This window comes from Camelus dromedarius, chromosome 15 (assembly GCF_036321535.1).
Source record: "Camelus dromedarius isolate mCamDro1 chromosome 15, mCamDro1.pat, whole genome shotgun sequence".
NCBI lineage: Eukaryota > Metazoa > Chordata > Mammalia > Artiodactyla > Camelidae > Camelus > Camelus dromedarius.
Window position 1 is genome coordinate 41,333,817 of NC_087450.1, and position 13,218 is coordinate 41,347,034.

The 13,218-nt window shown below is 32.7% G+C and overlaps 1 protein-coding gene across 10 annotated transcripts in view; it reads right to left on the reverse strand.

Moving 5' to 3' along the window:
- The window catches only part of BIRC6 (baculoviral IAP repeat containing 6), a 197,841-nt gene that overhangs the window by 101,759 nt on the left and 82,864 nt on the right, over nucleotides 1-13,218 (reverse strand). For all 10 annotated transcript variants that reach the window (XR_010384233.1, XM_064494613.1, XM_064494617.1 and 7 more), the window contains 10 exons: nucleotides 12,847-12,980; nucleotides 11,974-12,111; nucleotides 10,489-10,616; nucleotides 8,370-8,501; nucleotides 7,345-7,560; nucleotides 6,566-6,749; nucleotides 5,782-5,937; nucleotides 4,251-4,384; nucleotides 3,466-3,619; nucleotides 1,148-1,264 (listed from right to left, as the gene is read on the reverse strand). Coding sequence is in view for 9 of the 10 variants with exons in the window: in XM_064494613.1 (XP_064350683.1) it covers nucleotides 1,148-1,264; nucleotides 3,466-3,619; nucleotides 4,251-4,384; nucleotides 5,782-5,937; nucleotides 6,566-6,749; nucleotides 7,345-7,560; nucleotides 8,370-8,501; nucleotides 10,489-10,616; nucleotides 11,974-12,111; nucleotides 12,847-12,980 (1,493 nt within the window). In the remaining variant the exon portion in view is untranslated. The remainder of the gene's footprint in view (nucleotides 1-1,147; nucleotides 1,265-3,465; nucleotides 3,620-4,250; nucleotides 4,385-5,781; nucleotides 5,938-6,565; nucleotides 6,750-7,344; nucleotides 7,561-8,369; nucleotides 8,502-10,488; nucleotides 10,617-11,973; nucleotides 12,112-12,846; nucleotides 12,981-13,218) is intronic.

Sequence of the window (13,218 nt, forward strand, 5' to 3'; positions counted from 1 at the left end):
TATATTTATAAAGTTTTTATATTAAAACAGCACACAGTTCTGCACAGGAAAATAATCAAAAGAGAGAAAATACTGAGAAGCAAAACACTAGACCAATCCTTCTGTTTTTCTCCTTTTTTCCCATACTTCCTAAGGCAAGAAATAAATGAGGATTGCAAATCAAAACAATTTAGTTTAACACAGAAAGACCTAAAACCCCAAATTTCTCTATTGAAATGGGTTGTGAATTCTTCTTCACAGAAGAAGGACATGATGTGCTTCCTAGGTGCCAGCCAGTATCTCTACATCTTTACTCACTACCATGACCCAGAGAAAGCAAAGCAATTCACTGGCCTAAGAAAAATGAAAACATCACCATCTCCTCAGCAACATGCCTATCTTAAGACAGACAAGCTGTAATCTTAACTGCACTCACCTGATAGAAGGGGGTCTGCCCAAGTCTAGCATTACATCACGGGTCAGCAAACCATGTCCTAGTGGCCAAATGTGGCAGGCCACCAGATTCTGTGACACAGTTTCTTTAATAGCCATACCTATTCATTTAGGCATACATTGTCTACAGTTGCTTTCCTGCTACAAAGTCAGAATGTATAGTTGCAACACACACTGCACAGCCCCAGAAAAACTATAAAAAGTTTTCCTTCTTTTGCTGTAGTAAATCCTCTCAATTCTGCAGTTCAAGTAGGCCCATTTAGCTGTCGTCCTTATCTAGCTCCTAGACTTCAAGGATGATAAAGATGTTACTATTAAAAACCCACTTTATCATAAATTTGGATATAATGCAACAAACTCCCAGGCAGCTACCTATGCAGGCTTTGCCAGGAATTTCATTAACTTCACAACACCACAATAACAAAAACATGACTCAGGTTTTTCAACTGAATTAAAAACCACTACATGTAGATATTTTGCTCCCCCTCTACTCTCCCAATTCATTAATCCTTTGTCTTATTTCTCAACTTGCTACTAACTTAGCAAGGGAGAGGTGAGACACACACACACACACATGCATGCACGCACATGCACAGCCCCCTCAGATTCCCATCAAACATGGAATTTAAAAATCTATCCTTTCTGAGTGCACCTGCAAATAATGAAGAGATAAATTATTCACTGTAACATTCTAAAAATAGTGACTTTTGCTTACATGTAGGAGATGTATTTGTCAATGCCTGTAAAATGGAATCCGCTTCCAGGGTAGACATCATTTTCAACATAAGTTCTGCTTGTTGTTCGAGTCCAACTTCTAGGCGAGCATCTAAGGCTACCAAAAGCAATTAAAAGGAAAAAAAAAAAAACAAGCTGTTTAATAATTATTATTCAAGGCCTACTTCCTAAAATAACATGTTGCCATTGGAACTCAAAACAGGGTAAGGAGTGTGTCCTCACATTGGAACGATCTGGCATGGGGTATCAGAGCCACAGCAGGTAACAGCATCTGTGCAAGGGAGGCTGAGATGGGAGAGTGGATATACAGAGAGAGGTGGAGCAAATAAGTGAAGCAATGAAGATAGAAGCAAACAAATTAAGAATAATGAGAACCTCACTGTTAGAGAAAAGAGAAATACGGAAAATGAGAAAACTAAACTGAAGTCTTTGGAGTTAGATTACAGTTAAAAGAACTGATTATCAATGTGAACTCATGGCATTTTAGAGAAATAAATAGATAGAGAAATAAATATAAACACAAATGTGTATACACACTCCCTAGATGTGTCCATCAAGAGGGCATAGAAACAACCAAAACTTAGCACTAACTATATCTAGTACGCCAATCTTGAATCCTTAATCACATCTCTCCAATGAAAGTTTTTGAAATATTTTTTTCCTTCATCAAGTGGCTAATTTCCAGTCTGGGAAAGGGCATGTAAATGATGAGCCTGGGGCATCCTATTGTGCCAGAAAATGAAGAACTGCTCAAAGATGAGGTATGCCAAAAAGGAAGAGACCAGCTTAAAAGAGTTATCACTGGTCAAATCAGGGACAATTTGAACATCAAAATAAATAATGACAACACTGTGAATACACTTAATGCCATGGAACTATACACTTAAAAATGGCTAAAATAGTAAATTTTATGTTTTCTATATTCTACTTCAATAAAAACAAATAAAGAATAATAACAACAAACTATAACCCACTGAATAAAAGAGGAAATCACTGGTCTATTCAAAACTAGATAAATAGTAAATTTTTAAAAAAAGAATAGTTTCCAAGTTATTGCTCTGCCACCCCAATTCCCCAATTTTTTTACAAAGGGGAAAAGAGTAATTTTACAATGGAGAAGACTGGCAGACATCTCCTTTATGAATTAAATAAACTTAAAAGCATCAGCAGTGGTCCAAATTTAAAATCATGAGCCACCTAATAGGATGCAATAAGAAAGCCTGAACATAATACTTCTGTGATAGTTCTGTGAAAGATGCATGACCAAAATCTAATCATGAGGAAACAGCATACAAACCCAAACAGAGGGACATTCTACAAAATAACTGTCTTACAATCTTTAAAAGCATCAAGGTCACAAAAGTTACCTCTGACAAACTGTGGCAGGCTGAGTGAGACTGAAGAGATACGACACCTACAGCTGATCCTTAAACAGCAGTTTTAACTGCATGTATATACTTATATGTGGACTTTTTAAAATAAATACGCAGTATACAATCCTTAGTTGGCTAAATGCATGGATGCAAGAATCTCAGATAGGGAGGGCCAACTGTAAAGTTAAGCACAGGTTTTCAACTGTGTGGAGGTGGGCACCCTCACCCCAACCTTGTTCAAGGGTCAACTGTAAATGCAATGCATGTTTCTGTACTGGATGCTTCTGCATAAAGGACATTTTTATTTAGATACAACTGCTGAAACCTGAATGGGTTAATTTCCTGATTTAGATGAAATGTGCTTCCTGATGTGTTTATATACAAGAAATGTCTTGGTTTGTAAAACAAACAAAACAAAAAAACATCAGATTGGCAACTTATTCCCAAATGGGTCACGATAACAAATGTTCTCTGCATTATACTTGCAACTTTTTGGTAAATGTACTATTGTTTCAAAATTTACAGAAAGATTTATAAAAAAAAAAGTAATATACTTGTTGTGACTAGAAGAGTGCAAAAACAATACTCAACATGATTTCATTCTGTTTGCAAGTAAAATATAAATTTGATATTAACAATAAAAACAAAAGAAAGTACAATTAATTAAAACCACTAGCAAACCCACACAACTCGCAAATGTATTTTGCAAGGTGTTATTTTGAGAAACAAAAGATGGACCATTAACAGAAGTTCTTCCACACTGAGCAACGTAAAGCTCTGAATGTCAGTCACTCTCATGGCACCTCCATAACATTCAACCCTCTCCACATACACAGAGGCTCAAATTCTCAAGAGACAAAACATGCATAAATTTAGGACTTGTTTTAAGAGTAGCTTATGCCTTGAAATATGAACACACACTTACCTTGAGACACTGAAACACTAACTGTCTGTGATCCATTCTTCTCTGTATTTGCTGGTGGCTTTGCTACAGGAATTCCAAGGCCTCCAATGTAAGGATTGTAATTGTAGGTGCCATAATCAGCACCCCAATAGTCATACCATGTACTGCTTATTGGCTTAAAAGAATAGGAAAAAACTGTGGTTTATTTTTGCCTCTTCAGGAAGAGTGACATATTGTTTACTTTACCTAAACTCAAATAGGGCTACAAAATAAATATTCTCCTCACCCTTTCAATTTCTAAAACATACTTATAATCTTAATGATCTATAGGGATGGTTCAGTAATAGTCTCTCCATTATATCCCAAAATCTAAAAACATCTTATTTATTAGAATCTGAGAGATAACTCACATCTTTAATAAAATCTCCTACACACAAAATGAATCAAAATAAGGGGATGTATCTCCTTTAGAAAAAGCTACAGCTAACAAAATAGACTCTGCAATGAACTTAACTTGGATGAACTAAAATGCTGCTTGAAATGTTGAGTCCATAACTATACTTCCCATGCTTGTTAGTGGTTCTTATTAACATATGAGATGTTAGTGGCTGTATTAATAAAATGGTATAAGTTGTCCTTATACTGTTCACTAGTATTAGTCTACTAGCGTACCTATAGCAATTTAACTTTGAGTAAACTGAATAATGGGCTACATTAGATGTATATTTTCCTCTTTTACGTAACTAATAAATCAAAAGTATAACATGAAACATTTTAATTGCAAAGAATTCTTTAGAGTATCATACCTTAAAAACTTTGGCTGCAAGAGGATCCTTTTCCAAATCAATATCTAAAGGATCAATGTCAACTTCCATTAGATCCTGAAGTAGCTCAAGATCAATTTCTTTATCTTTTTCCAATGAAGAAAGAGGAGGTGCACCTTCAAATAATTAAAAGTGATTTCTTTTTGGGGGAGTATATAACATAAAATTTAACCAATATATTGCTTTTAATTACAGAAAAAGTTACTTTACTTATGTATAACATATGTTCCTACTGATATAAAAATCTCTAAATTTTTATACTTGACAATTAAACATTAGTAAGTATGTAAATATACCATTCTATAACACACAATTAAAAACACCCGTGCAATAACACCTGATCTCCTAGGGAAAAAAGACCACAGTACTATCTTTATTGAATCAAATGGCATAAACTTTGCTATTACAAATAATCATTAATCATTTCTAGGATGGACAATATTATTCATTTTATTCCCTCCAATACATAATTTAATATATTACATCCAGTAATTAAAGAAATGATACCCAGTAATAAAGTGAAAAGCAAAGATTTAAGTTTTAAAACTGCTATTCATCTTGTTTTTCTATTATGAATTAGAAATTAATTTGCTCTCAGATGACTCCAAATTCTTAACTAGCCTTCTATTCCTTACAATCCTTATTTTTCTTCCCTTCCTACCCTCTTTTATTCAACATATATTTATAGAATGCAGAGAAAATGCCAGCCTGTATTAGGTTTTCAGTATATGAAGATTAATAAATTTCTACCCTCCAATAAATTAACAGAGCTTCAGAGGTGAGGATAGACTACAGAAATCAAACCAACTACAACATGGTAAGTGCTATCAGAGACAATCAAGAATGTAGGCAGCACCGATGGGAGCCTCCAACATTGCTGGTGGTAAAGGAAAAAGTTCCTTGCAGGAGGGCATGCTCTATGTGAATCTTAGATAAGGAGTTCATCATGCAAATAAGAGAAGAAAGTCTATTCCAGATAAAGGGACTATCAGGTAGAAGGGCTAAAATCATGAGGGACTCTAAGATTAAGAAACACAGATGGTTGAAATGACCACAGCATCTGCAACATATAAGTAACTAATAATATAATAACTAAAACAGTCTTGAAAACCTGAGAGTACACCACAAAGGACTGTGCATGCTAAGATACAAATTATAGTTTTGAAAAGGCAGAAAACAAGGAAAGAAAATAAAACAAGAGCCTTGAATCTTGCTATCTTCATCACTGTGTATCTTTAACTATTTTCTAGGTTGTAATTTCTTTAACAGCTAAAACAGATCATATCAAAATAACCTGGACACTATGAAAGGATACCATTTTATTATAAGCATTCAGAAAATCAAAGCAAAACATATTTATCAGGAAAATAACTGATATGGTTAGTAAGGCTAAAGATCTAATATAAAACTTAATTTTATACTTCATTAATATTTTTAATTTTGAAATATAATTTTCATTTTTCTTAGAAAGACCTAAGGATATTTTAAGTAAAACATGATTCAAAGAATGTACCTGTTATATCATGTGTCAAAGGTTCATCTATAGTTTCCAGCAACTGAACTGAAGACTGCTGAAGGGAGTCATCAGAGTCGCCAGCTGTTGCACCTACATCATCGCTCACTGTTGCTTCCTCCATGGCTTCTGCAGCCACTGGAGCCAGCAATTCTCCTGTAGGTAAGAACATCATAACTGCTTCAGTAATTTATAAACAGACATCCAAAACATATTACAACATACTTTTTCCTCCAGTTTAGTGAATGAAAGCAAGTGTACTCTATCACCTATAAAAATTCTGAGGCAAATGAGTCCCCACCTATCCATGCTAGGACACACTGTATCGTCATCAAATGCTAAGGACAAGTGACTAGCAGAAAATACAAAATGTAAAATATAAACAAGGAGTTATTATATTCACTTTACATATATTAACTCACTTATTCAACAAAATAACTTCATAAGGAAGGTACTATTTTACAGACAAAGAAACTGAGGAACAGGGAGCACCTTCCTCAAGTCCACATAAAAAACCAGGAAGCAGCCCACTGCTGGTATTAATGAGGAAGCCTACTACCTCCAATATTCCTGCACTTTAACAACTCAGCTCCTCCATAAAACACTTGGATTTAACTCAACTGTCAACATAATTAAATACAAAATAACCCTAACTGGTTGCTACTGCTATAACATGAAAGAAACATTTCATACTTTTGAGGACATAGTTTCCATTTAAGATTATTTTGTCAAGCAGAGGCAAGCTAATTTTGACATATCCTATTAAAAATAAATCCTAACAAACCTGCTAAAATATCCTGTATCATACAAGTTAAGGAATATTGAGCCCAAGCACCGCCCCAAGATATATCTCCTCTATTGAAGTCAGTTCCAACCAGAAGTAATAGCAGTCTTTCCAGCTGGGGTTCATTCACAATCTCACACAGATGTATAGTTGGCCTCGTGGCATTCGCAATACGTGCAAGAACCTGCAATACATTTCACAAAATCATATGCTATAAATAGCAATTACATAAGTTTTCTCCAAAAATCAAGAGTTAGAGTAGTAGTTTTCAATTAGATATACTTTTGATGTCAAAATGATTGTCTGACATGGAATGCAAAAGAAATATAATTTCATGGATCAAATATTAAAATCTGGTTAAAAATGTGGGTTGAATAGTTTAAAATAATTTCTGTAAACAATGAATATGCTACAGGAAAGCCTTCCAGGCACTAATACACCCTTCACTGCTATAATTTGATCATTATTTGTGTATTTCCAATTTTAATTAATAGAAAAAGGGTAGATAGATATACCTGTATTACTGACATTTCAAATCTACATTAATCTAGTTTTAACAGGATTAAAATCATACATCAGGTCTTCTGAGAAATAACTGACAAAATATTTTAAAATCTTTCAAGGCACATTAAAAAAAAAAAACTAAATGGCATAAAAGGAAAACCAATGAAAGCACTTTTATTTCTCTTAAAAATCAATTAAAAACTGTATTTTTTTCTTAATTATTTTTCTTACCCTTTAAGTTTATAATTATAAATTATGCTTATTAATTTACTTACCTTACAAACAAATAGTAAGAGATCTGCATGGCATGTAAAATCCATGGAGAGGAGAAACAGGACAAGTTTCTGGACAACTGAAATACAACGTTCATGGGCCAGGGTAAATGGAAGTGGTTCTATCTCTGGACTTTCTTTTGTTGTTGTAACTTCTGTGTCTAAATTAGAACGGGACCATTCTGCTGTCCGACGTAACCGAATTAAATCCTTAAAGTGCTGTCACAAAAATTCACGATATTTAAATCAATGTTTATTGAATGAAAATTCTTTCAGTACAGATTTACTTATGGAATCAAAATATTCACTCAGAAAACTTACAAATTCTAAAGAACGAAATTTTTAAGGCAAACCATAAGCTTCAAACAATAAAATTACTAAAAACTATACTAACCAATATACCATGTGTCATATTTTAGAGTAAGGTACCAGATACATAACAGAGTTTCAGAAAGGTGAAATTCTATAGAAAGGTCAAATATAACATCTTAAATGAACATTACCAAAACATCCTAAACATAATTCATAAAAGATGAATGGTAAAGAAACCTAAGGTATAAAGTATTATTTTAAAATCTGATGGAATAACTATACTGTCATACTTATAGAAACACAATACATAAACTTGGTTGCTACATATGTTTTATCTCCCCCAAATTAAAAAAAAAGTCTTTTTAAAAATTTTGTCTACAAATCGTTGAACTTAATTTTCACTTAGAAAAGACACACTAGGAAAACTATGTATTTCCTGAGTCCTTTTATCTTCAATTTACTGGAACACAATACACTTTAAAGGGAATACACCAGAAAATATTTTAAGTCCACATTTATCATTTATTTCTTTGAGTTAAAAGCTACCTATCCAAAAAAAAAAAGAAAGTATTTAGAACAGATTTTTCTCTTGATAAGGAGAATAACATATATTTAAGTAGCTTTAATAATGACCAGGAAACTTCTCAAATAATTTAAAATACTAAAAGGGAGAGTGACTTTTATAATATAATTACATTAAAAAGTACAGATCTTACCTTTGACGTAGCTTGCTTTAATTTTGCCTGCTCTACCAGAAGTTTATATGATGATCCTTTGTTACTTTGTATTTTTTCTTTTTCCATCTGTTCTACCAAAGCCTTCTGTTTTGCTTTTAGTAAGTTAAGTTGCTTTAAAAAAAAAAAAAAAAAGATCTTAGAGTTAACAATGTAAAAAATAAGAAAGTAAATTACTGTACTCCTCACCGAATCCATATGTAAAACTAATGTAATAAGTATTTCCTTGAAAAATTAGTTTTAAGTGCATTGCTGATTTTTAAAAAATCATTTCCAAATCCCAACTAAAAGATCTCTCTCAGTTATAACTGAGAATTAGTTTCTTAGCCCTGGGAGAAGAGACAAAACTGGAAGACTTTTATGTAAGCCACTAATGAGACTGACTGATGGACATACTTTTTAAATGGAGGAAAAGAATTATTTTTAAATACTTGGTGAAAATACTTCTATTGCACAATATTCTTAGCTTTGCTTTTATGGGAATCTCCTTCAAGAGTAGTATTTTTTGGTATGTTTATGGTTTTTATGAAAAATTTTATTGAGATAACTGTAAATTCATTTGCAGTTGTAAGAAATAATGCAGAGATCTCTTGTACGCTTCACTCAACTTCCTCCAAAGATAACATTTTGCAAAACAATAGCATAATATAACACAGTAATGACATTGTTAGAATTGACCAAAATTTTTCAGATTTCTCCAGTTTCACTTGTACTCATTTGTGTCTGCGTCTGTGTTTAAGTATATGAGTTCTATAGAATTCTACACTTTTGTTGGTTCAGGTATCCACACTATAGTTTATACTAAACAGTTCCATCACCACACAGTTCCCTCATGCTGTCCTTTTATGCTGTCCATCCTCCTCCCTCTTCTGCCCCATCCCTACCCCTCGTAACCACTAGTAGGCTGAGATGAACAAATACACCAAAAGGGAGATTAAAAAAAAAATTCTGCTAAAAAGATCTAAAAATATGTTAAATGACCACTTTCCCATATATTCATTACAAGGAACATTACTCAAAACAGAAAGTCACTAGAACATTATAGTCATAATTGTAACTGAATTATTTAGTTAAGAAGTTAATAAATCTACTTTTTAAGAGTATTTCCTAAATTTCTACTGCTGCTATATATTTTTGTTATCAGGAAAAAAAGAACTAATATAAAGAAATATCCACATGGCTATTATCTCTATATATGAAGAAAAATGTATCCTAATTTAAAACCAGCACGCACATGTATTAAATAATCAACATACGTCAGTCATGTCAATGTGAGAACTAATGCAAATCAGTATTTTCAGAAAACTGTTCCAAAATTACAATTAACATATACAACAATTATAACCAAGAGAAAATGTAATTTTTAACTTATTTTGAAACAGCAATCTTAGTTCCTGCTGTACAAAGACATTTTCTCCCTAAACTATTCGAGAATATAGGATAAATGGGGAACATATTTTATGGGATACTAATTTAGAAACCAGGGAATGCCTTTTTGAGGAAGTGAATATGAACTAATGTCTGAAAAATAAGTTAGATTATCCAAGCTAAAGAGTAAATTGAAAGGTATGGGGTAGAGAGGAGACCAGAACATGCTAAATGAAAAAACTGAAATGGATGGTCCAGGAACTCAAATTCAATAGACAGATCAAAATTCAAAACTGAAAGTTAGTTGGGCAGATAATAGACATGCTAAAGCCATGTTAAGGAGTTTGACCATTATCTAAATGTCAATTGGAAGCCACTAATAATTTAGAGAAGGAGAGATATGATCAGGTTTGTATCTAAAAAGAACTCTCTAGGGGTAGCATGAAAAACGGACCGGACTGACAAAGAACAAATGCAGATAGGCCTTTCAACAGGCAAATGATGGTCTCACTTAGAATGGTAGTAACAAAGATGTGAAGAGGTAGAGACAGTTAAAAGGACATCACCTAAAATTTGTAAACTACATATTTTTGCCATCTTACAAATAAGGAAAGTCTGTCAAAAGTGTTAATTTCCCTAAGTAGTTCATTAATGTCATACGTAAGGTCTGATGGCAAGTCCATCTCATACAATGTCTCAAATACTAAAACAAACAAAAAATATCAAAAATTACCTGTTTATGATGAACTAGCTGCTTTCTTATTTTTCTGGAATATAATCTATCAAGGCTACTGCTGCCTTTGGAAGACCTATTTATGTTCTGGGTGTGCAGATTATTGTTAATAAAACTCCACTGGTTACCTATAGGGCAAAAAAGGTTGTATTAAAAATTATGTTAAATGTGATTTTAATGTACTATTCATAGCCAGAAAACACAAAATGATAAATGTGTCAATCATGACAAAACAGTTTTATTAAAAATTAAGGAACTCATTGTAAACAAATTGCTAAGAAGATGTGACACTAGAAAGGCTAACCTAGACCCTACGTGACTTCTCTGCCTCCAATCTTTCCTTCTTTCTCCACAACTGTATAATCTTTGTACAACACAGCTTTGATAATGTCACTCCACTGTAACAACAAGAAAATGCCCACTGTTACCTATGCCAAACTCACATACTTCTGTGCAGGGACCAAAAAAAGGGATACTCAATAATCTGATTTAATGATTGCATAAATAAGGCTGAATAGTTCAAAAACCATGCTGTGTAGCTCAACTTAGTCTCATTTTGGAATGTGTCCAGACTATTCCTTACTCGCCATTCTCCCATTCAGTGCAGGCTTAATCCCTCCCACACTTGACCCATCCTCAATGTTTTTTTCACGTCTTAACCTAATGACATCTTTTTCTATTCTCTACTACCCTTTTGTCAAGCCAGTTCAAATTCTTCAAACCCTAAAAATATGTCTTCCACCAATGTGTTTGCATAATGCATGAATGCTGTAAATAAAAACTAAGACCTCCCATACAATGTACTGTTATAGTCCAACTTCACAGGTAGTTGTATTTAATGTCTTATCTATATATCCTGTAACTGACTGAACTGACTCAGACACATACAGCATTTAAAAACTAAATATATGTAAGACAAACTTTCTGTACATAAAAAGAATTCTCCACCCTATTTTCAAACATAATGTGCATCAATAAAACATCTCAAGGGATCTTTTTCAATACTAGAATCCTAACAATGTTTAAAACTCCAAATTTTATGGCACCTTTTGTCTGTATTTACATATTAAATGTAGGTATTTCTTAAAAGTCTTGTTAACTTGGAAGAAGGGAAGAAAATAATTTGTCTTGCAGTTTGATTTCCTTTAATATAAAAAATTTTCTGTGACTCAAACTTCTGGAGAAAGATTACAACTCACAAAAATCTGGTAATTTCTGTATCTAAGCATAAAAGTCATTTGTAATTCATTAGTAGAACTATATTCTATAATGGTAAATGGAATGATACACTATACTAAATAACATAAAACTACAATTACTCTTCACAGATTTCCTTTTCGTAAACTTCACTTATATGTCTGTTATTCCTGGTAAAGTTAACTAACATTTTACATACAGCTGAAATCTCCAGGACAAAGCAAGTTAGGGGAAAACTTCACAGTCACTCAAAATCCCCACCAAAAGATTATTATAAACTTCTGATACCTGTCAGAAACCTCTCTCTGTCTTTACCATTCAAAGGTTTCTTTGCAGATGCTGCTTCATCTTCTACAGTTGCCACATAATCCAGCAACCTGGACACCAGCATAACAACCCAACTGATCATGGGAATATCTAGTACTCCTATACAGAAATAAAAGGGAAAAAGTAATCCAGTGACTTTAAGAGTACTAATGAAGTCTGATAAAATATTAATAAAATTAAGACATTTTATAAATCCAAAACACATGATATAATTATAAACACTAATATTTATTTATAATAAACCTCAAAACTGAAACCTATGCCTACAAATTGAGTAACACATTGAATCAAATGAAAGATCTGACAAACACTTCATGGAACAAAAACAGAGTCTTAAATATAGCTTGAATCCAACAGATAATAACTTATAAACTAGAAAACAAGATATAAGACACCTACTCTTAGACTTACAGGTGCCTGACATAAAAATTTTAACTCTCAATTTATAATTTACATAGTTTTAAACCACGTTTTAAAGTTTTTATTTCAATAATTATTTTATTGTTCAAATGAAGCTCATTATCAATGATAAGAACAGCAACACTGCCTTAAATTTAAACATGAGTTTAATTTTAATTATGATAGTATAGAAACAACATATCACAATTTCCAAGTTCAAAATTCACATGATGAAACACATTTAAAAAACAATAACCCCATACTGTAGTCAATCACATGAAGGCTGGTCATTCTAAAAAGTCTACATCATAAAAATAACAACAAAATGTGCAGCAAAATGAACACTGAAATAAATATTTCAGATCAGCCATTTCGTAAAAGCAGTATTTATAGGAATCCTATGTTTTGACTAAAGATCGCTACTTTTAATAATACCTTCTGTCCTCCTATGCATGGGTAACTGTGGCTGGAGAGGTGACAGTAAATTATCCAACAGGTTAAGTAAGCTTTCTAATACTCCACTATTACTAAGTGACCTTTGACCAATGCAGGAAAGTAACATGAAGACCCTTAAAAAAAAAAAAAAGATAAATAAATAAAATAACCAGTAAGAATCCATTTAATTGTTCATCTTAAAAATTATAGAATGTTAGAATATTTGATTCTTAAGATTTGAGAGGGGCTTTAAGGATGCAGAGCTCACCCTCTACTACAAATACATCAAAAATACATCTGCATGCGGAACAATTCTCACAGAATACCTATTGAACTCTGATTCTCAGCAAGATTTATATTTGGAACTATGAT